Genomic DNA, 22,371 nt, shown 5'->3' on the forward strand with positions numbered 1-22,371 from the left:
ACTCTCTCAAAAATAAGCTTGTCTTCAGCCTGCCCAGAAAACAAACAGATTCAAGAGGATTTACTGGATCTATGTACTTGAGATGCATCCAAGACTGCTTACAGAGCACTGAAGTCCTAGCATGGGGAGGGCAATCAGGGTTCTATGGGGCTCAAAAAAGGCTTGGGGCTTTCAGTACGTTTCTACTGAGCTATACAAAAGCTTGCCAGAGGGCTGGCTAAGTTCCCAACCTCTGGAAAAATCAGCCAACCACACTTTGCTAGTGGGGAAGGTCTGATCCCACTGGGCTCAAGGTAACAGCTTGCCCACATCTTGCATTAACAGGAGATGCTGTGCTACACCTGCCTGGAAGCAGTGCATGAAAAAGGCTTGATTTAGTGAGAGGTATGTACAAAGGAAGACGGTTACATTAATCCACTACTGTTTGCTCTTTCCCTTTGCCGTAGGAGGCTTGCGTGCACAGATGCCATCGGTCTGCATCTAAATGAGACCTGTCTAACTGCTGACGGCTGAAACCTTTGTGAAAAATGAGAAATGAGGGCTTTGGACAACATAGGTCCCTAATGAGGAACCGGTAAAGTCTGACTTGCTGCAGTCTCTCAAAGATCATCAAAGGGAAAGCTGCTAAGATAATGTGAGAGATTTGGATTTCTGAGAGGACAGGGAGAAAATGCTACTGACAGATGCATAGATCTATCCTAGCAGGATGGCTCAAGATTGGGGAACAAGCTTTGCGCAAGCTGGTTGGAAGCAGCAAGTGGACACACAACACTGAGGCAGCAATGTTGCCCAGCTCATGCTAACTGCCAGCCTAGAGGCAGGCATGGACTCAGCCTGGCAGAAGCAGACTAGTGAAGTAGCAGAACTTCCTCATGTGTTGATCCACCGGTATAGAGGCAAAAGACACATATGGGTCAACCAGAGTAGAAAGCACGAGCACAAGGTAGTGCATAACTTACTACATAACCAACACACCACGGCAGGTAAGCGCCTCACACCATACCTGTGCGAGGAGGATTAGTACTCAGATGGGGAACCTCATGGGGGAAAAAAGCTGACAGGAAGTGACAGGTGCTGGGGCTTTGTCACTGCCCAAGTCAGTCCTGCACCCTGAGCCCCAGCATGATGTGAAGGGGGCATTGTGCAGCTTCAAATACCATCTTTATGGATGAGCTGTGAGCAAGGCTCTAGCATTCCCAACTACTCAAATCACAAAGCATGCTGGCCACCAGGAAGAAAATTTGCCCTTGAGATGCGGGCAAAGTTTCCCCCCTTCCCTGAATTCCCTCCTACAGCCCTGAATGGCTACTTTCTGTCCATCCCAATCTCTTGGTCACAGAGCACTATGGACACTGTTCAGCAGCCACTGCCTTTCTCCACAGGGTTGGCTCAATTTCAGGAGAGAGGAAGTAGCTGCTAGCTATGCCGTCTGTCTGAAGTGCTTTGGGGCTCCCAAAGCACACATTATTTCAATAGGATGCAAGAAAATAAAACATTAGGCAAAGCTGTGAACAGTTTATATCTCCCCCCACTCCAGCCCCCTGAAAAAGGAACGAGAGATACAGCTGCTATCTTACTGCAACACATAAAGAAAGGAGAATTTAATTCAGAAGACTTCCTTACATACTGGTATTTAAAGAACAAGTGCTAGGGCTTTCCAATGAGGTGTTCCAATTTAAAGAACAAATGAGGCTTTCCAATGAGGCCTCAGAAACTGCTTTTTTTTTTCCCCCCCTAAAGAACGTGTCTGGGGTAGTCCTAAATGATACACAAAGCCTTTTATTCCAGTTCTGAGGGACAGGAGAGACAGAGGACTCCTACTTCAACAGGTTACCAGCTATATACCAGATTACAGAACAGAAGAGGTTGCACTCACCAGAGTAACAGCCTTGACTTTTGAGAGCAAGTTTGTGTAGGCACTTCAGAAATGAAGCTCAGCTTCAAAATACAAGCACTGACCACTTTGGCTTAGATTTTTAATATAAAAACAATGTACAAAAAGGCTAAAATGTGACAAACCACTGGAAATACTGTGATTAACATTCTTCCTTACACAGAAAAAAAACCCCTGAAACAACCCCCCCACCCCCCAAAATGATAAGAAGCATTGAAATGTACGTTTTCTCCCCACCCCAAACATCCACGCACACACACCAAATCGTTATATACTCAAAATGCTTGGTTACAAAAAGGCATGGCATCTTCGCTAGGAACTTCAGTGCAACAGGGCTATTCTCGATGGACCAGCACAAATAAACCCAGTAAAAAGAGAACTGCATACTGCAAAAGAAACCAGCAGAAGAGAGTCAGAATGTGCATTCAGATTCTGCAGGAACAGTAACAAATGTACACAGAACAGACACTAAATACAGGTGAGCTCAAACCAACAAGACCGTTTTTAGCAAGGAGAGTAATGAAAGGGCAGACGTACCTTAAATTTGGGGTAGTCGTTCATTAAGATTGTCACAATTCCAATGTAGGGCACAAATCTAAGGAAGAAAAGAATTTGCTCACTGAAGACAATTTTTAGGCTAAGTTTTGCCCCTGGACATACATAACAAGCATCTAGGAGTCCTCCATCAACCCCCTGATTGTGTCCGAGTGGCCAGCCCCAGCTGCTTTGGCAGATGGAGCAAGAAACCCTGCAGCAGGCAGTGATAACTAGATAAGATGTTCTAAAGGAGACTTACTTCTACTCCTCATTGGGCAGACTGGGCAAAACTCTGAAACACGCTGCGTTCTAGGGCTATGCAAAATTTTGGCAGCCGTTTCATTTCGGAGGTATTTCAGCCTGTTTTGGCACCCGAAACACTGAATCCAAAATGAAACAGAAGGCTCTGAAACATCTCCGTAACAAAACCATCCAAAACATTTTACAGTTTCAGAGCTGGGCTTGCAGAGAAACAGAAACTAAGGAGAGGGAGGGGGAAGGACTGCTCTGATACTGACATCTGTAGCTGGCCAGCGCCTGTGATCTGTCCCTGAGGTCCCTTCCAATCCAGCGCTCTGGGGGAGGGATGGCAGCCTGCTGTCATCCTGCATGCAGATCTGGGAGCCTGCACCCCCCAGAAGGAGTCTGGCACAGCCCTGCAGTCTCCCCAGGTGGTGCAGGCCCCCAGATCTGCGCACGAGATGACAGCAGGCGGCTGCTGCTGCAGGCAGGTGATACAAGTTTTGCTTTGAACACAGTTTGAGGTGCAGTGTCACAGAAACCCCTGCACCTATCTCCTTGAAACTTGGCAGGCTTCATGCCCTCAGAAGGGGCTACTGTCCCTGCAATTTTCATCTGAATCAGGCAAGAAATTACAAAGTTACAGGCATTTTAGTGATTCCCTATTGTAGCCTATGACCAAATAACCAAAACAGCGTTGAAACTCCGAAACAGATTCAGACAAATCGAAACGGAACAGCGATCCAAAACACCAAAACAAATCACTGTCCCTCTGAAACGGCCAAATCCGAAACAGAATCGAAACATAGCTGTTTCGCACAGCCCTACCTTCTCCCATCTCATTCCCAAAGGACTCCTCTGGAGTCCTTTACACCTAGCACCAGGACAAATCTTTTTTAATCCTATGAGCTTTCCACCTCACTGACATCTCGGGGCAGTAAATGTCACAGGTTAATTAGGTACTGTGTTTTACTAGGCATTTCAGTGCCAGGTTTACTGTCTTTCAGTTAATTCAACATATCTCCATGCTCCTGTATCCAGAAAGCATGAAGATACAATATCTGAGGTGCAACTTTGCAACTTCCCCTAATGGTCTCATCATGACCCATACTCGCTCCTCTGGGATAACTCTTCCCCATCTCAATTCACAATATGGGCTTTTCCAGGTTTCCAACCTTTATGTCTGCATTGTAAGCATCTAAGATCTACTGCACAGATGGGCCAGTAATTCAGGACAGACAAACCACTGATCATAAAGTGAAAACACCTTAATGCATTTAATTCTTAACTCCATCCCATATGTACCGTAACGGGTTTGATTTTGTGAATGTTGCTATATATGAAGCCTGGACCTTCATGAAGCTGCCCACTTGTAATGTACATAAATCCTTACTTTAAAACAGCGACTCTCAACCTTTTTAGGTTCAAGGCACCTGTCCTTGGACTCGAGGCACCCCTTGGAAAATACTAGCTCCTAGTTTTCGCTTGTTTTTTTCAACTATGGAAAAATAATAAAGCAGTTTTTCTGTTGCAAAAAACTCAGAAAGACCACACCAGGTCAGAATGTTTTTAACACTATGGATTCCTAATTGAAATCTCTGGGTTTATGTTGTGAACCATGTTTGCCCACTTAACAGTGCTAACATTGTGTGGCATCCCACTGCATCCTTGAAAGGATCTGCAGGCACACCAGGGTGTTGAAGAGAATCACTGCTTTAGGTGGTGTTGCAGAACCAAATTGAAAACTAGTCCCCATCAAGCACAGTACTTTGCCACTATTCCTATTTTGTCCATCCATTCAGATTAGTCAAAACTCATGTCAGCAGGACAGATGCAACCAAATAATGTCATCTGTAAGCTGTCACTTCATTGCTTATCACTTACATAGTTATGTACATGTGTTCCTGGATAATACAGTTCCTAGAAGAAACAGTTCAAAATAAAACATTGGTGTGGTGCCCATCAAATTAGTTCTACCTGAAACAAACAAGTTTGTGATGGCAAGTGACAGTTAGCACTCTTTTTGCAACAAAGAATGAGTTCCAGCTATAAAGGAAAGCACTGCTATGAAATCTCAGGATATCTGGATTCCACTTAGATTTTAAAGCAGAAGCAGAGGCAACCTTTGCTTGTTTGGGTATGCCTGCAAAATTGACTTTTCAACCTCACTTCCCAACTGAGTTCACTCTACAATGTACAGGCCTGAAGATTACCATGTGTACTAGTAAAGCAATTCAGTGGGAAACATCCAAATTGACTAGATGCTTTATAAAACAAAAGGCATGCTTAGGTCATCTCCAGGTTGCAGGTGCAGGGAAATCAGAGCCCAGAATATAAGAGGGTCCTTGAATAGCTTGATAATTAGAAATTGTCCTTTCAATATTAGTACAAATAAGGCAGGTTCTAAGAATGCTAGCTTCCAATCTGCCAGGCAGCAAACAGTACATTCAGGGCAAATTTAGCACTTATGTTTCTGATGAAGACACTATAAACACTAGGAAATGGGAAGTATTACTCCATCATATAGACCTGACAAGCTGAAGCACCAAAGTGACATGAACAGATTTGAGTTGCAGAGCTAGCCATTTTCAGATCAGGTCATTGTGCCCAAGTCCCCAGTACTAAAACATTTAATCTGATCTTCAACAATGTCTGTATAGCCAGTCAAAAGACAATCCGTCTTTTGGATGATTTTCAGTCAAGTGCTACTACTTTACAGGTCACCTCCCTGAGATTTTTTCCTTACAAGCTTGTGCCTCTACTTGATTCCATAGGGTGAACTAAAAAGTGCTTTCTGTGGTCATTACTGAGAGCGCTGAGTTCGCTATTCCCTAGTTTTGCCATGATCTTTGTGGGACTCAATACCTTCAATTAAGGTATAGAGCACAATAAAAATTTCTGAATCTTGGAAGGAAGGACATCTTGGGTGGTTAAACATGGGAACAAGTTGTGGAGAGAGGCTGCAGAATCTCCATCTTCAGAGAGTAAGTGCAGGTTAGACAAAGTACTTGCCTGGCCTGCTTTAGATGCAGACAATCCTACTTTGAGCAAGGGGTTAAGTTAAACTACTGGTTCTCAATCTCTTCAGTCAGGGCAACCCTCCACAACTTCTGAATGTGGCAGTATCCCCAGTTCAGAACCACTGTTGTACTCAGCTTACCTCAGTGGTTCTCAACGAGGTACTAGTCAACAGTAAAACTGCCCCACACACCTGGGCCCACAGCCAGACCAGGAAAGGCTGTGGCACATGCATGCCCTCCTCCTGCATTAGGATTCTCTGATAACCCTAAAGCAGGAAGGAGAGCTGGCGTGTGCTGCAGCTCTACCCAGTCTGACCCTACAGTGTCTCCCAAAACCATCAGCACACAGGATAGGTGGAACTGTCCCACATGCCTCTGTTTCCAGGAGAAGCGTGGTGGGTGGCAAACTGGGAAGAGCTGCATCCTGCACCAATTCTCATAACTGCTTTAAGATTATTGGACAATCCTAATGCAGGAGGAGCACGTGTGCATGCTGCAGCCCTGTACAAGAGGCACCATCCACATCACAAAATCCCTGAGGGGGTCTTGTGGCACCCTGATTGAGAACCACTGAACTAGATAACCTCCTGAGGTCCCTTCCAATCCTACTTTTCTTTAATTAAATGTTCATTAAGCAGTAGAGTTAAAAAGGTGTTGTTCTAAGCATCCCAGTGAAAAATCCCTTTGCTTCTCAACTTCTGCACTTCCAATGACTTTACACTTGTGCCATAATTTCACTATTTCTCAAGTCGCTGGAGCCTTTCCAGGCAGGCAAGACCTGAGTTTCTAATGTAAAAAACCTTGTCCACCCTTCATTATGCTTTGCAAAGCAGTGGAAGAGTACAAACCCATGGCAGATCAACTTTAAGCAGACTCTGTATGATCTTGTGGAAAGCTCATTCCCCTATACCAGGGAGACCTTGAAATACAAGCTCTCTTCAGTCAAGCCAAGCTAAGAAGTGACCTGCCTTTGTTATAAAGATTCCCACAGAACCTCCTGAAATACTATTTCTATTAAAGTCCCCATACAATCATAGACTGAAACTGAAACAGTCCACATTTGCCTCTATTAGATGACTTCACTCACCCTCTTGCTCTCCCAACAACATCTTTTTTCTCCAGCCAATGTTGCCCTTGTTTGTACAGTCCTCTGTCATCAACAGCATTGTTGTCTCCTTTTGTCAAAAACTTGATGTCTCCACTTTGCCTGGCAAGGAAAGAAGGACATGAATCACAAAACTCGTACTACAAGATGTTCTAACCAAGCAAAGACTAACATTGGAATGGTTAAAGCAGACATGAGCAGTCACACTGACTGGAAAGTCCAGTCAATGGAGATGACCCACTCTCCTCCCATAATGAAGACCAGAACAAGCTCCTGGCCCCAGCCAAATCCAACATGTGGATGTATTTTTGGCAGCAACTGGTAGAACATATTACTCATAGCAGGAGCACTTCTTATTCCCTTTGCTTCTACCCTTTCTGTCTCAATTGTCACATGCATCTTTCACACTTCTAGAGTGATGCATATTTCCAAGTAGTAGCCCACAGACAATACCACCAACTGGGGTTCAGCCTGCTCCTGTCACCCATGGAATGAAAGTAGCTCTTGTGCTTTGGTTCAATATTTCATAAGTTTCTCAGACTGTAGGGTTTACCCACAGGAGCAATGAGTTTAATCAATTACCTTCAGAAAAAGCACAAGGAGGACCTTCAGAGCCTGCATCATCTCCACCACACTTGAACCCAAGACCATTCAGTTTATAGGCATGAAGAAGAACCCAAGATGAGAGCAGTACCAGCAACGCTGGAGCTGGCAATGAGCTTCTTGAGGGTTTAGTTATTTTTAAGTGTCCTAAGTATGTGCGCCATTGGAATAGATGAGAATATAGAAAACCTACCTCAGCAAACTTGCAGCTGGAACTCAGTAACAGGGGAAGACATCAAAAGCAGCGTACAATGTAGTTCTACTCTGAAAAGTGATTATGTAAGAGTAGCATCTCAACAAACCTGAATCTTTTAATAGGTACTAATCCAGGCAACTGATTAAGAGGGTCAAAAGCTGAGTCATCCCATGGCACGCAGGCAGGGAAATAGATTCTGTTCTGGCTCCGCATCACTGGAATTGCTAACTAAATTCCAGTTGAAGACTTTATTCCTGGTGATGAAGAATGAACCTATGTGGGCTCTCCAAGCCCAGATGACTCTGAAGGACAGGCAGGTAGAAAGTATTTTCACTGAAAAAAAATTGTTCTAGAGTCAGAGAGGTCACTAGGGAACCCACAGAAGCGTTTACACTGTTCTTTTCCAAATAGAACTGCACATTCTGACTCTCCAGTAGACTACAATTTGATACTGAACCAGAAAGGAAATTGAAAGGGAAGACACTAGACAACTTCACTGTTGGATAGGGAATAGCTGGGAGTTTGGGTACCTGGGGAAGAATGGCAAGCAATAAATATCGGAGAAATTCTTTAAGATTCTAGGATAAAATACTAGCAATTTGCTAGTGACAAAGGAAGAAACAAAGTCTTCACTGGTTCAGGAGGTCTGCTCTGGTTCAAAGGGATCATGTTTTTCAGGGTTAACTACTGCCAAAGGATTAAATGTTAACTTTAAATGAAACCCATACTTCTGGAGAAAGGCTGGGATTCCATAAAACCCAGGGTCTGAGTTAGAACCAATTCACCCTCAAACAACACAAGGCTCACCTTAGTCTTTAAAAATGTTTAGTCTTGGGATAAAGCCAAGCATAGCAAGTTTGAGAAGATTGAGAGTGAAAAAACGAAGGGTTAGTATAGAATCCATCCCTCAGCCTAGGTTTTTAAGTTGATACCTGCACCAGCTGAGAGGATAATCTTACAGGATTTTCCTTTTCTAGTAACTTAACAGGAAGTGCATCCAGCTCAGACATCAGGACACAGTAACAAAAAGATAAAATATTAAAACAGCATTTTACACAGGGGAGTTTTGCAGATGAGCCAAGTCTTAAAACGTCATACATGATATATAAGAATCCTCAAAACTCCCATCTACCCCAATCTTGTTTTTAAATTCAGAGGGTTAAAGTGAAACTTTACTCTGAAAAGCTACTAAATTCTGGGCTAGAATTCATTTCTTGTAGTGTAAGGTTGCTGTATTAAATTAATAAGAGCAACAGAGATGCCTTTTATTAACTTAGTACATATGGACATGAGAGCTAAAAGCTAGACACATAGAATATCTGGTCTGACTCCAGCTGACTTTCTGCCCCTGAGGCAGGGGGCTGGACCCAATGATCTCACGAGGTCCCTTCCAGCCCAAATGTCTATGAAATCTAGTTGCCTGAAACCAACATTGAAGGTAGAGGTCATACTGGCAAGGAAGGAAGCACTGCACATAACTCATCATACTTGCAAAAATCACTCTCCACTGAAGGAATCAACTCTCCAGCTTTTAAGATAATTCATGACTTTGGGCACAGGGGGTGATTCTAAACTATGCAACTTCTAAGTACACACAATGCTTTGGGTACTAGAAGTATTGTGGGGATAGCTTATGGTGAAAATGTTTCCATATTCTAGCAAGCTAACTGGGCCACAGTAATCCTGAACATGAGATTTCTATACTCTCTTATGGAGGAATGAACCTATCAGTCCTAGTAAAGCTCCAGTTAATTGAGAATTCAGTAGTCACCTACTCAGCAACTCAGGCACCTACTCAGTTAGTAGGAGCTCAACATCCCTGTGCATCATTCTGTTGTGGCTCATGGAACAAAGACTCAGTAATTTAGTTCTCACTCAATTCCCTTTATAGCACTGGCCCAAGTTCCCCAAAGAACAGCCTTGCCCCCAGGCACAGCTCCAGTCATTTTCTACTGGAACAATGGAAGAAGGAGCCCCATGAGTAGTTTTCTTGGCAACTGTTCCTCAGTGCTGGCTCTCTGTCTACAAACTAAGTAGAATCACCAAGAGCCTCACTCCCTTCAAAACAAAATACAAAACTTGCTTTTGGCTAAAGGTTTTAAGTACAAGTTATACATAAAGTTAATTAGGCATTTGTAAGGCAGATTTTACCCTGTCTCAGAAAATGGGGGGAAAATGGTAATATAAAGGAAAAAATAAAACTTTAAATTAACACACTAAACACACAAAGTGCCTTTCACCCTTAAGGACCTTTTCACTCAATATATACAGGAGTAATTTCCCTTGCCACTCTTATACAAATCACACCTGGGGAAGAACATAGCAGCAGTGTAAAAGCACAGCTATATTACTCTGCAGTTTGGGACAGAAAATTAACACTGCACGAATGTTGTGGGAGGTATTATGGGTAGCACAACTCTGCATGGTTTGTCAGGACACCTGAGATGACTCCCCAGCCGGTGGTAACGATCTGTCAGTGATTTTTATTTCAAGTTGTCTGGACCTGGTGGAAAGTGATCTGGGCAAAGGTCCTTTCCAGCTCCCTGACACCCTGCCAGAACACTTGGTAAGCACCTTTACCATGGCTTCCTGCAGTACTGGATTTCCCCTGGGGGTTTCCCTTCTGAGACCATACCATCTTGTGGGATAAGCAAAGCCCAAGGCAATATGGTGCAGATATCTGTAATACAACCACCTGGGTTTTAGACATACTTTTCATGAATTTTCAATACTCGATGAACTATTGGAATTTCCCTTCCTTCTATCCTAAAGACGACAATTTCTCCCACCCTGATGGGATCTTCAATTCGGTTGGTTAAAAACAAGAGATCTCCTCTGTGAAATGCTGGTTCCATGCTGCCACTGAAAAACACAACAAACAACATTTGGATGTTTATCAATCAGCATTTGAAAGTTTCATTCTTCCAAGTAAACCCCAGGATACCCTTAGCAAAAGAGGCCTTGAGGCAAGCACAGGGAATTGGTATCTCACCTATGTTATATGCCGTTATTTTATCCCTACACTGTCATTGGTTCAGCTGGGCAGCAGGGCCAATTGGCAGCTGCAGTGTTAACACCAAACCAATCATAGATTTCATAGATTTCATAGACATTAGGGCTGGAAGGGACCTCGGAAGATCATCGAGTCCAGCCCCCTGCCCAAAGGGCAGGACGTCAGCTGGGGTCATAGGATCCCAGCAAGATAAGCATCCAATTTCATCTTGAAGGTGTTCAATGAAGGCACTTGAACCACCTCCGGTGGCAGGCTGTTCCAGACCTTGGGGGCTCGGACAGTAAAGAAATTCTTCCTTATGTCCAGCCTGAAACGATCTTGAAGTAGTTTGTGACCATTCCACCTCGTCATCCCTTGGGGTGCTCTGGTGAACAAACGTTCCCCCAGATACTGGTGGTCACCCCTGATAAACTTATAGGTGGCCATCAGATCACCCCTGAGCCTGCGCTTTTCCAGGCTAAAGAGCCCCAGGGCTCTCAGCCCGTCATCGTAGGGTCTGCTTCCCTGACCTCTGATCATGCGCGTGGCTCTTCTCTGGACTCTCTCAAGCTTCTCCACATCCTTTTTGAATTGTGGAGCCCAAAACTGGACGCAGTACTCCAGCTGCGGCCTCACTAAGGCCAAGTACAGGGGGAGAATGACATCCCGGGATTTGCTTGAGAAGCATCTATGGATGCAAGCCAGTGTTTTGGTCGCTTTACTAGCCGCCACATCGCACTGCAGGCTCATGTTCATCTTGTGGTCAATGATGACCCCCAAGTCTCTTTCTTCCATAGTGCTAGCCAACATAGCACTGCCGAGCCTATAAGGATGCTGCGGGGTTTTTTTCCCCAAGGTGAAGAACCTTGCATTTATCGGCATTGAACACCATCAGATTCTCGTCCGCCCACTTGCTGAGCCTGTTCAGGTCAGCCTGGATCACCCGCCTGTCTTCTGGTGTGGATGCTTTGCCCCAAAGTTTGGTGTCATCGGCGAACTTGGCCAGTCCGCTTCTGACTCCAGTGTCCACATCATTAATGAAGATGTTGAACAGTATGGGTCCAAGGACAGAGCCTTGGGGGACCCCACTGGTCACAAGACACAACGATGAGTGACTTCCATCAATGACTACCCTCTGGGTCCGACCCCGGAGCCAATTTTCCAGCCAGTGGATCATGGAGGACCCAAGGCGACAATTGGCCAGTTTCTCTAAGAGGCGATCATGGGACACCAGATCGAAGGCTTTTTTGAAGTCAAGATATATGACATCAATCTCTTCTCCCTTGTCCAGGTGATAGGTCACCTGGTCATAGAAGGAAATGAGATTGGTCAAGCAAGACCTACCCGCAACAAACCCGTGCTGGCTATCCCTTAAGATGTTGACGTCGGCCAGTCCATTAAGGATGGCCTCTTTAATAAACTTTTCTAAGATCTTCCCCGGGATAGAAGTCAGGCTGATGGGCCTATAGTTAGCCAGATCCACTTTCCTCCCTTTCTTGAAGATAGGTACCACGTTGGCCTTCTTCCAGTCTTCGGGCACTACACCAGAGCGCCAAGAGTTTTCAAAGATCCATGCTAGAGGCTGGACTATGATGCTCGCCAGCTCCTTGAGTACCCTGGGGTGAAGACTGTCAGGGCCAGCTGACTTGAAGGTATCCAGCTTCTCAAGATGTTCCTTCAGAAAGTCAGCATTAATGGAGGGCAGGGGATCACCCTCACTCGGACTTCCCGGCCCTGTAGCGGGCATGGGCGTCCCATGGGGCTGATGAAAGACTGACGCAAAGTACCTATTTAATAGGTTGGCTTTTTCCTGGGCGTCAGTTGTCAGTTGCCCCATCTGGTTCAGCAGGGGTCCAATGTTGCCCCTGCTTTTCCTCCGGCTCCCCACATATCTGAAAAAGGACTTTTTATTGTCCTTGATGCTCAAAGCTAGCTGGAGTTCAGTTGCACCCTTGGCTTTCCTGGTCTGCTCCCTACAGGACCGGACCAGTGCAGAATCAAGGATCTCGTCTCAGCAATGAAGATGATGGTGGCCAACAGCAATGTCACTGGACCAGATCACCCACTACTGCTAGAGCTGCAGCAGTGATAGTACAACAGTGGGAAGCTTTACGACGGTCAGTAAAGACACAGCCATTGTGAACACAACTTGTGCTCACAACAGAAATTGCTTTCAAGTTCCATCTGTCTGCTCCAGATGGGCTCAGCTAAAGGTCTGTTATTGTGATTCACCACTTCACCTCTAACGATTTCATTCCAGGCACTGCTATTCAAATTATTTTCCCTCTGCCTTGTAAATGGCAGAGTGTTACAGAATCCTTGACCTTTTTAATTTCAAATAAATAATACAATCCAAAAGGAAACAATGAACCGTAAGCACTGTGCACACTCCTATTATGCCTGGAGAGACAGGGCTGAGCTGCTATTCAGAAGGTACCCTTTTGGCCTCTCATCTTATTCACAGTGAAAGATGTAAAGCACCTCTCACTAGCACTCCAGTATCTCAGCAGTTAGAGAGAAGTTTTCCCAGTTTGCTTTTAAAGCGACTATGTGATGCTGAATAATATTACGGGAAGGCAAACTCCAAAGCCAGTATAAACAGAGAACAGGATCTGTGAAGACAGTCTCCACATATTCTATGTAGACCTTGTACATGATAGTTACCATTATTCAAGGAATGTCAGCAAGATGAAGCTTATTCAGTTGCAAATGAAACATCAACACCCTTATCACCTCCAGTGAGATGAACTCACACAGGCTTGATGATGTGTTACAGAAGTTACTGTAGAGTCAGCCACAATTCTGAACCAAATCTGTGGCAGAGAGGGATGCACAATTTCAAGGACAATATTACAGCTCAGAGGGCCATAAAACAGTTGTGGAACAATGGTCATCTCCCTGCGAAGCTTCTTATTAGGAAGCAGCATAACACAATTATATCAAGAACTCAAATGTTTCCCCAAGCCTGTTCCTGTTCATTGCTCTACAGAATAATCACAGGTTTCCCCTATAATAGGTTTCCCATTAATTAGACATTGCTTTCCTGTCACTACATGCTTTCAACTTTATTTCCATCATCAGCTCTTTACAACCTTAAAATATATTCACAGCCAAAGCCCAAGTAAAACAGGTAATGGTAACAGAAATAATGTATATAGATTTTCTGTTAGATGGTGGAAAATAGCAACTTGACTAATCACGGATGATCCTGCCTAGAGCATGGGCCTGGAGTAGATGATCTCATGAGCTCCCTTCTAGCCCTACATTCCTATGATCCTGTGAACCTCAGTGGAAGCTGTCTTTGTTAAACTAAATGCACTACTACAGTGGAAACCCAAAGTGGCAAAAACTAATGCACTTATGACATTAGCCTCAACTCCTCTTCTCCACCCTCCCCTGTGTTTCTTTCACAGGCATCTTCATGGTTACTTCTATAGTTTGCCTTTGCTATGAGATGCCTGCACCTAACACATCCATGAAGCCACTGCACAAACTCAGACAAGCACTTGGATGAAATGGTTTAGTGACGGATGATCCTGCTCCGAGTAAGAACTAGATGACCAGGGCGTTCCTGGACAACAACCCGCACATCACAACAAGGGACATGCTCAGTTGGGATGGGCTTCACCTGTCCCCCAAAGGTAAGCGTGTGTTTTCTTCTAGGTTGGCGGATCTCCTCCGGCGCGCTTTAAACTAGGCTCGCCGGGAGGAGGGGAAGATGAGGGCGGGGGAAGCTGTGGACCACCAAACCATGTGGCACCCACAAGGACAGCCCAGCCTGAAGAAAGAGAACATTGGGAACCTGCAAGACGCGGGGCAGCCAGCACTACAGCACAGGTAAGAAACGAGAAGGTAAGAAATAAGGGGCCCCTTGGGACTTGGAGCGGGGGGGGCAGCAAAGGCACCTGTCGCAGGGCTCAAGTGCCTATATACTAATGCTAGGAGCATAGGGAACAAGCAGGATGAACTAGCGCTCCTGCTTGCACAAAACACCTACGAATTAGTAGTGCTAACGGAAACCTGGTGGGCTTCGTCCCACGACTGGGCAGTACATATTGAGGGCTATAGATTGTACAGAAAGGACAGGGTGGGGAAAAAAGGGGGAGGGGTTGCGCTCTATGTCAATAAGCAATATACGTCAACCCTCATCAAGACGGAATCCAAGGATGAGGAAGTAGAAGGATTGTGGGTTAGGTTACATGGGGGGCAAGGAGAAAGGGATTTGGTGGTAGGGGTCTGCTACAGACCCCTACATCAAGGGGAAGAAATAGATGCGGGGCTCCTGAGGCAGCTCTCAGAGACCATAAAAGCTAAAGAGGCGGTAGTCATGGGGGACCTAAACTACCCAGACATCTGCTGGGAGACACAGACAGCAAAGTCCCACCGCTCACGCAGGTTTCTAACCTGTGTACAGGACCTCCACCTGACACAGGAGGTACATGGTCCCACTAGGGGGAATGCCATACTGGATCTGGTATTGGCAACAGGGGATGACATGGTAGGGGACCTACAGATTGGTAGCCATCTGGGGGACAGTGATCACCTAATAATAGAATTCACCATAAGACGTCGAGTGGGTAAGGTAACTAGTAGGGTGAAAGTACTAGACTTTAGGAAAGCTGATTTAAATGAACTCAGGCGATTAGTCGAGGACACACTGCAGAGTAGGAGTTTTGAAATGATGGGTGCCCAAGAAGGGTGGCTGTGCCTTAAGGAAACGATCCTTTGGGCACAAAGCGAGATGATCCCCGCGTGGGGTAAAAGAGGGAAAGGGGCCAGGAGGCTTCCCTGGCTGACCGCAGAAATCCAGGGCAGCCTAAGGGCCAAAAGGGGAGCACATAAAAAGTGGAAACAGGGAGAGATCACCAAAGACGAATATAACTCCTCTGCTCGTGCTTGTAGGGAGGCAGTTAGACGGGCCAAAGCTACCATGGAGCTGAGGATGGCAACCAAGTAAAGGACAACAAGAAATTGTTTTTTAGATATATAGGGAGTAAAAGGAAGGCCCAGGGAGGAATAGGACTCCTGCTAAATGGGCAGAAACAATTGGTGACATACAGGGGGAACAAGGCTGAACTCCTCAACGAGTTCTTTGCCTCAGTGTTCCTAAGTGAGGGGCAAAACAAGTCTCTCACTGGGGTTGTAGAGAGGCAAAAGCAAGGCACCAGACTTCCACACATAGACCCTGAGATGGTGCAGAGTCACTTGGAAGAACTGGATGCCTTTAAGTCGGCAGGCCCGGATGGGCTCCATCCGAGGGTGCTGAAGGCACTGGCCGACATCATTGCAGAGCCACTGGCGGGAATATTCAAATGCTCATGGTGCACGGGCCAAGTCCCAGAGGACTGGAAAAGGGCCAATGTGGTCCCCATTTTCAAGAAGGGGAGGAAGGAGGACCCAGGCAACTATAGGCCAGTCAGTCTCACCTCCATCCTTGGCAAAGTCTTTGAAAAAATTATCAAGGCTCACATATGCGAGAGCCCGGCAGGACAAATTATGCTGAGGGGAAACCAGCACGGGTTCGTAGCAGGCCGATCGTGCCTGACCAATTCTTTTTATGACCAGGTTACGAAACGCCTGGACACAGGAGGAGGGATGGATGTTGTATACTTAGACTTCAGGAAGGCCTTCGATACGGTATCCCACCCCATACTGGTGAACAAGTTAAGAGGCTGTGATGTGGATGACTACACAGTCCGGTGGGTGGCGAATTGGCTGGAGGGTCACACCCAGAGAGTTGTGGTGGATGGGTCGGCTTCGACCTGGAAGGGTGTGGGCAGTGGGGTCCCGCAGGGCTCGGTCCTTGGACCGATACTCTTTTATGTCTTCATCAGCGACTTGGACGAGGGAGTGAAATGTACTCTGTCCAAGTTTGCAGATGACACAAAGCTATGGGGAGAAGTGGACATGCCGGAGGGCAGGGAACAGCTACAAGCAGACCTGGACAGGCTGGACAAGTGGGCAGAAAACAACAGAATGCAGTTCAACAAGGAGAAATGCAAAGTGCTGCACCTAGGGAGGAAAAATGTCCAGCACACCTACAGCCTAGGGAATGACCTGCTGGGTGGCACAGAAGTGGAAAGGGATCTTGGAGTCCTAGTGGATTCCAAGATGAACATGAGTCGGCAGTGTGATGAAGCCATCAGAAAAGCCAATGGCACTTTATCGTGCATCAGCAGATGCATGACGAATAGGTCCAAGGAGGTGATACTTCCCCTCTATCGGGCGCTGGTCAGACCGCAGTTGGAGTACTGCGTGCAATTCTAGGTGCCGCAATTCAAGAGGGATCCAGATAACCTGGAGAGGGTCCAGAGAAGGGCCACTCGTATGGTTAAGGGCCTGCAGACCAAGCCCTACGACAAGAGACTAGAGAAACTGGACCTTTTCAGCCTCCGCAAGAGAAGGTTGAGAGGCGACCTTGTGGCTGCCTATAAGTTCATCACGGGGGCACAGAAGGGAATTGGTGAGGATTTATTCACCAAGGCGCCCCTGGGGGTTACAAGAAATAATGGCCACAAGCTAGCAGAGAGCAGATTTAGACTGGACATTAGGAGGAACTTCTTCACAGTTCGAGTGGCCAAGGTCTGGAACGGGCTCCCAAGGGAGGTGGTGCTCTCCCCTACCCTGGGGGTCTTCAAGAGGAGGTTAGATAACCATCTAGCTGGGGTTATCTAGACCCAGCAGTCTATGCAGGGGGTCGGACTCGATGATCTGTTGAGGTCCCTTCCGACCCTAACATCTATGAATCTATGACTTCCTGCCCTGTTTTTCCAAGATTCTTTCAAGCTGTCTCTCAAAACCCACTTCTACAGCAAAGCTCTGAGGGACAGATGACATTTTATAAGAGCATACACTTTGCCTGTTTGTCTCAACTTCTGTGTTATACTAAACTGTAAGCTCCAAGGCAGGGAGTATATGTCTGACAAGGCCTGGCACACAATGGATGTGAGCACGACACAGACAGAAGAATCAGAGGGTGTAAAAAGCCTTGTTCTCTCTCCAACACTGGTAAGCAAATATTCCCCATGAAATCCTAGCAGCCTCCAAATGTCACATTTGCGCCCCTTTTTCACAGAACAACATATTTCATTTCCTAACCACACCACACCACATGCTTTACTATGCTCTATGTGAAGCATCAGATTCACACTACATTCACAATGGCTTTGTGACTTTATTCCTTACAATCACATGGCCTCGCAGGGTGGGGGGGGGAGGTGTATATAAGGAAACCTTAACCTTGCAAGTCTAGTGCCTATATGTTTATGCAGACAGGTGAACGTACGAATGTGAATAAGGCTCAAACAAAATTAAAGACAGATGCTGGGGTAGCAAGCTTACAGCAGACAGCAAACCAGTGGTTCTCAAACTCGTTAGATTGGGGTGGGCAAAATGCAGCCCCCAGGCTGGATGCAGCCTATCAGGCCATTCTATCCAGCCCGTGGGGCCCCTAAAAAACTTAGAAAATTCATATTTCTCTGTCCCTGGCTGCCTGCCATGTAGCCCTCCATGGCTTGCCAAAACGCAGTAAGGCAACCTCTGCCCAAAATTATTGCCCACCCCTGTGTTAGACTCAAGGCAGTCTTTAGAAAACACCAGCTCAGAGCTTTCACTTCATTTTTGACTACAGAAATGTGATAGATTCTTTTGTTGTAGAGAATTCGAAAGGCCCAACACAAGGGCAGAATGGCTTTAAACCGTGAATTCCCATCTGAAATCTCTGGGTTTATCTCGTGACTAGAATCTAGTATTTATCTAGGATACTAGAACTAGGGGGTACCCACTGAAATCAGTAGATTACAGGTTTAAAAATAACAAGAGAAAGCACTTTTTTATGCAACACACAGTCAACTTGTGGAATTCATTGCCACAGGAAGCGATAGAGGAACACAGCATAGCCAGGTTCAGAGAGTATCTGAATAAAGCCATGAATGACAGATCTTTTAATGGCTATTGAACAGAACAGAACAGTTGGAGATGTTTCTTCTGGCATCTCTAAACCAATAAAAGTGGATTGGGGGGGGTGGGGGGAGGGAGGGAGTGGTGCTGAATAGGGGACATATCACCATAGAGCTATCTGGTTTGATGCTCTCCCTTTTAGTCATGCTAATCTTCCACTTCTGCCATGGTCAAACAGGCCTATTTGCTGAACCAAGGGAAACACAGACCTAGACCCACCAAGAAAACTATAACCACTAGGAGTGCAACTACTAATCTCAGGGGACAAAAAAGAAAAAAGAAAAAAAAAGGGGGGGGGGGGAGCAATGGTCATAGGTTAATGAGGGATCCAAAGAGGGACAAAAAGAAGAGCACACTGACCAGCACCCATTACTCCCTAAATGAGTTGGAGGAGCTGGTGGATGCAGACTAGAGAAATTCTCCTTGGAGAATTGAGTGAAAGAGTGACAGGAAGACAGCCCCACGCTCACCTGGGTTTAACCCAGCCAGATGATCTATCCTGGTCTGGTGGATGAAGAGTTTGGCCAGAGCCAGGAGGAGGTTGGCCAGGAATTCCCAGGATTTGGTGGCGCCACAGACAGGGAGTTGCATAAAAGAAAAGGTGCAGGGAGTGGTGTAGCCAGGGCCTCAGCAAGAGGTTCCTGAGGAGGTGGAGAAGGGGGCTGCAGCCTGGCAGCTCAGGCATATGCCAGGGTCTCCCTCTGCTGACAGAAGAGGCAGGTGTCAGGGGTGTCTGTGAATAGCTCCAGTTATAATACCCCTTTGGTGATGGCTCCAGGGAGAAGCCACCAGCTGAGGTCCTTGATGCCTTGTGAGATCAGGGTTCAGGGACAGACCTCTACGTAGCACTGTGGAAATCGTGGGCCTAGGCCCACCAAGAAAAGCTACAAGCCTCCCTGAATCAGGGGGCCACTGGGAGCACAACTATTAATTATGAGGGACAAATGAGACAGGGATGGGAACACAGGTCAGAGGTTCATAAGGAGTCCCCAAGAGGGACGCCAAGCAGAGCACGGCAGCCAGAGCCCACTGGCCCCTGAGCGAGTCCCTGGAGCCTGTTGGTGTCGACCAGTGCATCTGCCTGGAGATGGATGGGGTGAGTGAGGGTCAGCAGGATGGCACCAGTCGATGCGGGTCTCCCAGCCAGAGCCTCCTTCCTGCTCGAGTAGATGGCCAGCTCGGACAGAGCCAGGAGGCGGCTCACGGCGAGGTCCCGGGAGCTGGTGGCGGCAAGGAGGGGGGACGTGTGAAAGAAGAGCATGCGGAGAACTGCAGCCAGGAGCAGGCTCCTGGGGAGGTGGCGCTGGGGCTGCAACAGGCAAGCGCCAGCGTCTCTTCCCGAGGGCAGAGGGGCAGGTCAGGCGTGTCCGTACAGTGGAGGCAGCTGGCACAGGAGCCGCTTGCGGAGGTCTCCAGAGAGTCGACACTGGAGCTCCGAGACAGGCTTGTCGAGCACCTGCAGCCGGTGCAGACCCGCTACGGGCCTCCTCCCGCCCCCGGAGGCGCAGCCGACCGCCCGGAGCCCGCCACGACCCTCGTCCTCGCGGCTGAGCCCCCGCCCGGCCCCCAGCCCCCGGCGCGGCGGTACCTGAGCACCACGACGATGGGGCTCTCACTGCCCGTCACCACCATGAGCCCCTTCCAGATCATCAGCGCCGACGACACGATCATGCCGAAGTTCAGCACCTGGTAGTACAGCTGCGGGGGGTGGGGGAGAGGTCAGTGCGCGCCGGGCCGGGCCGGGCCGGGCCGGGGAGCCCCCCGAGCGGCCGTTAGGGGCGGGAGGAAGGGGGGGGGCCGCGCACAGCGTCACCTGCCGCTTGTTCATGCGCCGCACGTCGTCCAGAAAGTCCAGGGACAGCATCGCGGGCACCGCCGGCGCCGGCCGCAGCACCGCGCGACTTCCGCTTCCGCCCGGGCCCCCCAGCCCCGCCCACACGAGCAGCTCCTACTGTGTCGTCACCACCTGGCCCTAGCCCTGGCCCCGCCCACCCGCCTCGCAACCCGCGCGCGCGGTCCCCACCACGCCCCTCATTGGCCGGCGGCCGCGCCCCCTCATTGGCTGGGCGCAGCGCACGTGACCCGGCCCTGGGGCCAGATGAGGGATGGGGTGGGAGCTCCTCAGGTCTGCGGCTGCTAGGTAGCATCTCCCGCCCTGGCGCCGCGGCCTGATGGGGCCCTGCGGGTTGGGGTTGGTTGTCCCCTCTCCAGCTCCCCGTGTGAGGATGTTTTGACGGCCCCCTCGGCGCGGGGTGCTGCTGCAGCCAAGGGTGGGGGCTGTGCCTGGGCCGAGCCAGTGCTGCTGCTGCGGGGAGCGAAGCTGGAGGGTCCTGGCCAGAGCGTCTGGTCAGACCGGTCGCCAGGTCAGGGAGGAGCTTGACCCCCTGGCGAGATGGGCGCGGCCTGGGCAGGCTCCACCTGCGATCGGGTGTAGCAGCAGGACCTTGGCTGCCGCGGTTCCCTGCTGGGCGTTCAGCCTGCGCGGTGTCGGGGTGGATGGTCGTCTTAGGTGAAGTTTTAGATCGTGGCTAGCCAGGATGGTTTGCATAGGGATGATCCTGCCTCGGGCAAGGGTCGGACTAAATGACCTCTGGAGGTCCCTTCCAGCCTGACCTCTATGAGTCTGAGGCCACAGCAGTGACCACGTGGAGGTGGCCAAACAGGGTTTCAGCCCTCCAGCGTGGGGTCCTGGCAACTATCCAGCCTTGGCAGTGAAGGGGAGGCAGATTTACCACTTCCCCAGCTGGTGCTGCAGCCTGCATTAAACTCCCCAGCAGTGGCTATGCTGGTCCTGGGCTCCGTGCCTTGCAGGCTAGGCCAATCCCCAGAGCCAGGGCCTTCTGTGATGTTCTGGTGGGAGGGCTGGGAAAGAGTTGCACTTCCACTGCAACAAAGCAGTGGGGAAAAGTGACAACAGCAGTGGCCAGGTCCTAGCTCCAGCCCGTCTCAGACCCCAGCTGGGTCATTCTAGCTCATTGCTGGAAAATGTGGCCAGCCACTGAGCTAGGTAGCCTAAAGTCAGCTCAGGTAGCTCTCCACCCTGAGCCACTGCCCTATAGACACAGGAGGTAAAGAAAGGCTAGCACTCAAGCATCCCTCCCCCTGCCCCTTAGGAAGCTCTCCTTATGCTTGCCAGCACTTCGGCCTTAATGGGTTTCATGGGGAATGCAGTATAACCTAACAAACCCCCATGGCACCAGGAGGTAAGTTCATTATATGAGAGAACTTATAATAGTCAATTTGCTTTATCATGATGAAAAAATGGGTTTCTGCTATCTGGAGTGTTAAAAGCAGCAGTTTGCTATGAACAGGGTTTGCTGGAATGAGTCTAGTTTCTATCATTCCTATTGTGGGCTAGGATCCTCTTTCCACAGCCCTGCATGGAGAACTTATTGCCTGCACCATCAAGGCTGCTACTACCCAGAAGTGAATGGGCTATTTCAGTGCCCTGGGAAGAGATAATGTTGAGTGCCAGAGGAGGTGCTGAACACTGGAAAGCATGGGTGCTAAGTGCTGCGGGATGCTTCTGGCATCTCCAAGTCAGTGCACAGGGTCTTGCCCTGCTGGCCCCGCTGTAGTTAGAAAACTGCTGACAGCATAGCTAAGTGTTCACCTCTCAGAAGAGGAACCACAAGCAGAAGACTGTCCAACTCCAATTCAGGCTTCCACAGTCCCAAGATCAGGCAGTAAAATGACCAGTTTCTCTGTTTCCACCTCCAGTGACTAGAAGATATGCCATAACAATATAAAGGGACTGCTAATACAGAAGAGACTTCTGGTGAGGTGGAACACAACACAAAGCAGGACTTTATGGACAGCCTTCAA

The 22,371-nt window shown here is 48.1% G+C and overlaps 1 protein-coding gene across 2 annotated transcripts; it reads right to left on the reverse strand.

The window, feature by feature from the left end:
* Positions 1–1,962: 1,962 nt before the first annotated feature.
* On the reverse strand, positions 1,963–20,477 carry SEC11A (SEC11 homolog A, signal peptidase complex subunit). Of its 2 annotated transcripts, XM_014599985.3 has the most exons (6): positions 20,360–20,474; positions 20,135–20,244; positions 10,308–10,457; positions 6,779–6,898; positions 2,432–2,489; positions 1,963–2,280 (listed from the first exon to the last, which is right to left on the reverse strand). In XM_014599985.3, exons 1-6 carry the CDS (start codon positions 20,408–20,410, stop codon positions 2,230–2,232), a joined length of 540 nt encoding a protein of 179 aa, XP_014455471.1. In that variant the 5' UTR covers positions 20,411–20,474; the 3' UTR covers positions 1,963–2,229. The 2 variants fall into 2 exon arrangements, with proteins under 2 accessions (XP_014455471.1, XP_019333292.1); XM_019477747.2 differs by lacking the exon at positions 10,308–10,457 and having other exon boundaries at positions 20,360–20,477.
* Positions 20,478–22,371: the final 1,894 nt, after the last annotated feature.

Source organism: Alligator mississippiensis, chromosome 11 (assembly GCF_030867095.1).
Source record: "Alligator mississippiensis isolate rAllMis1 chromosome 11, rAllMis1, whole genome shotgun sequence".
NCBI classification, from domain to species: Eukaryota; Metazoa; Chordata; order Crocodylia; family Alligatoridae; genus Alligator; species Alligator mississippiensis.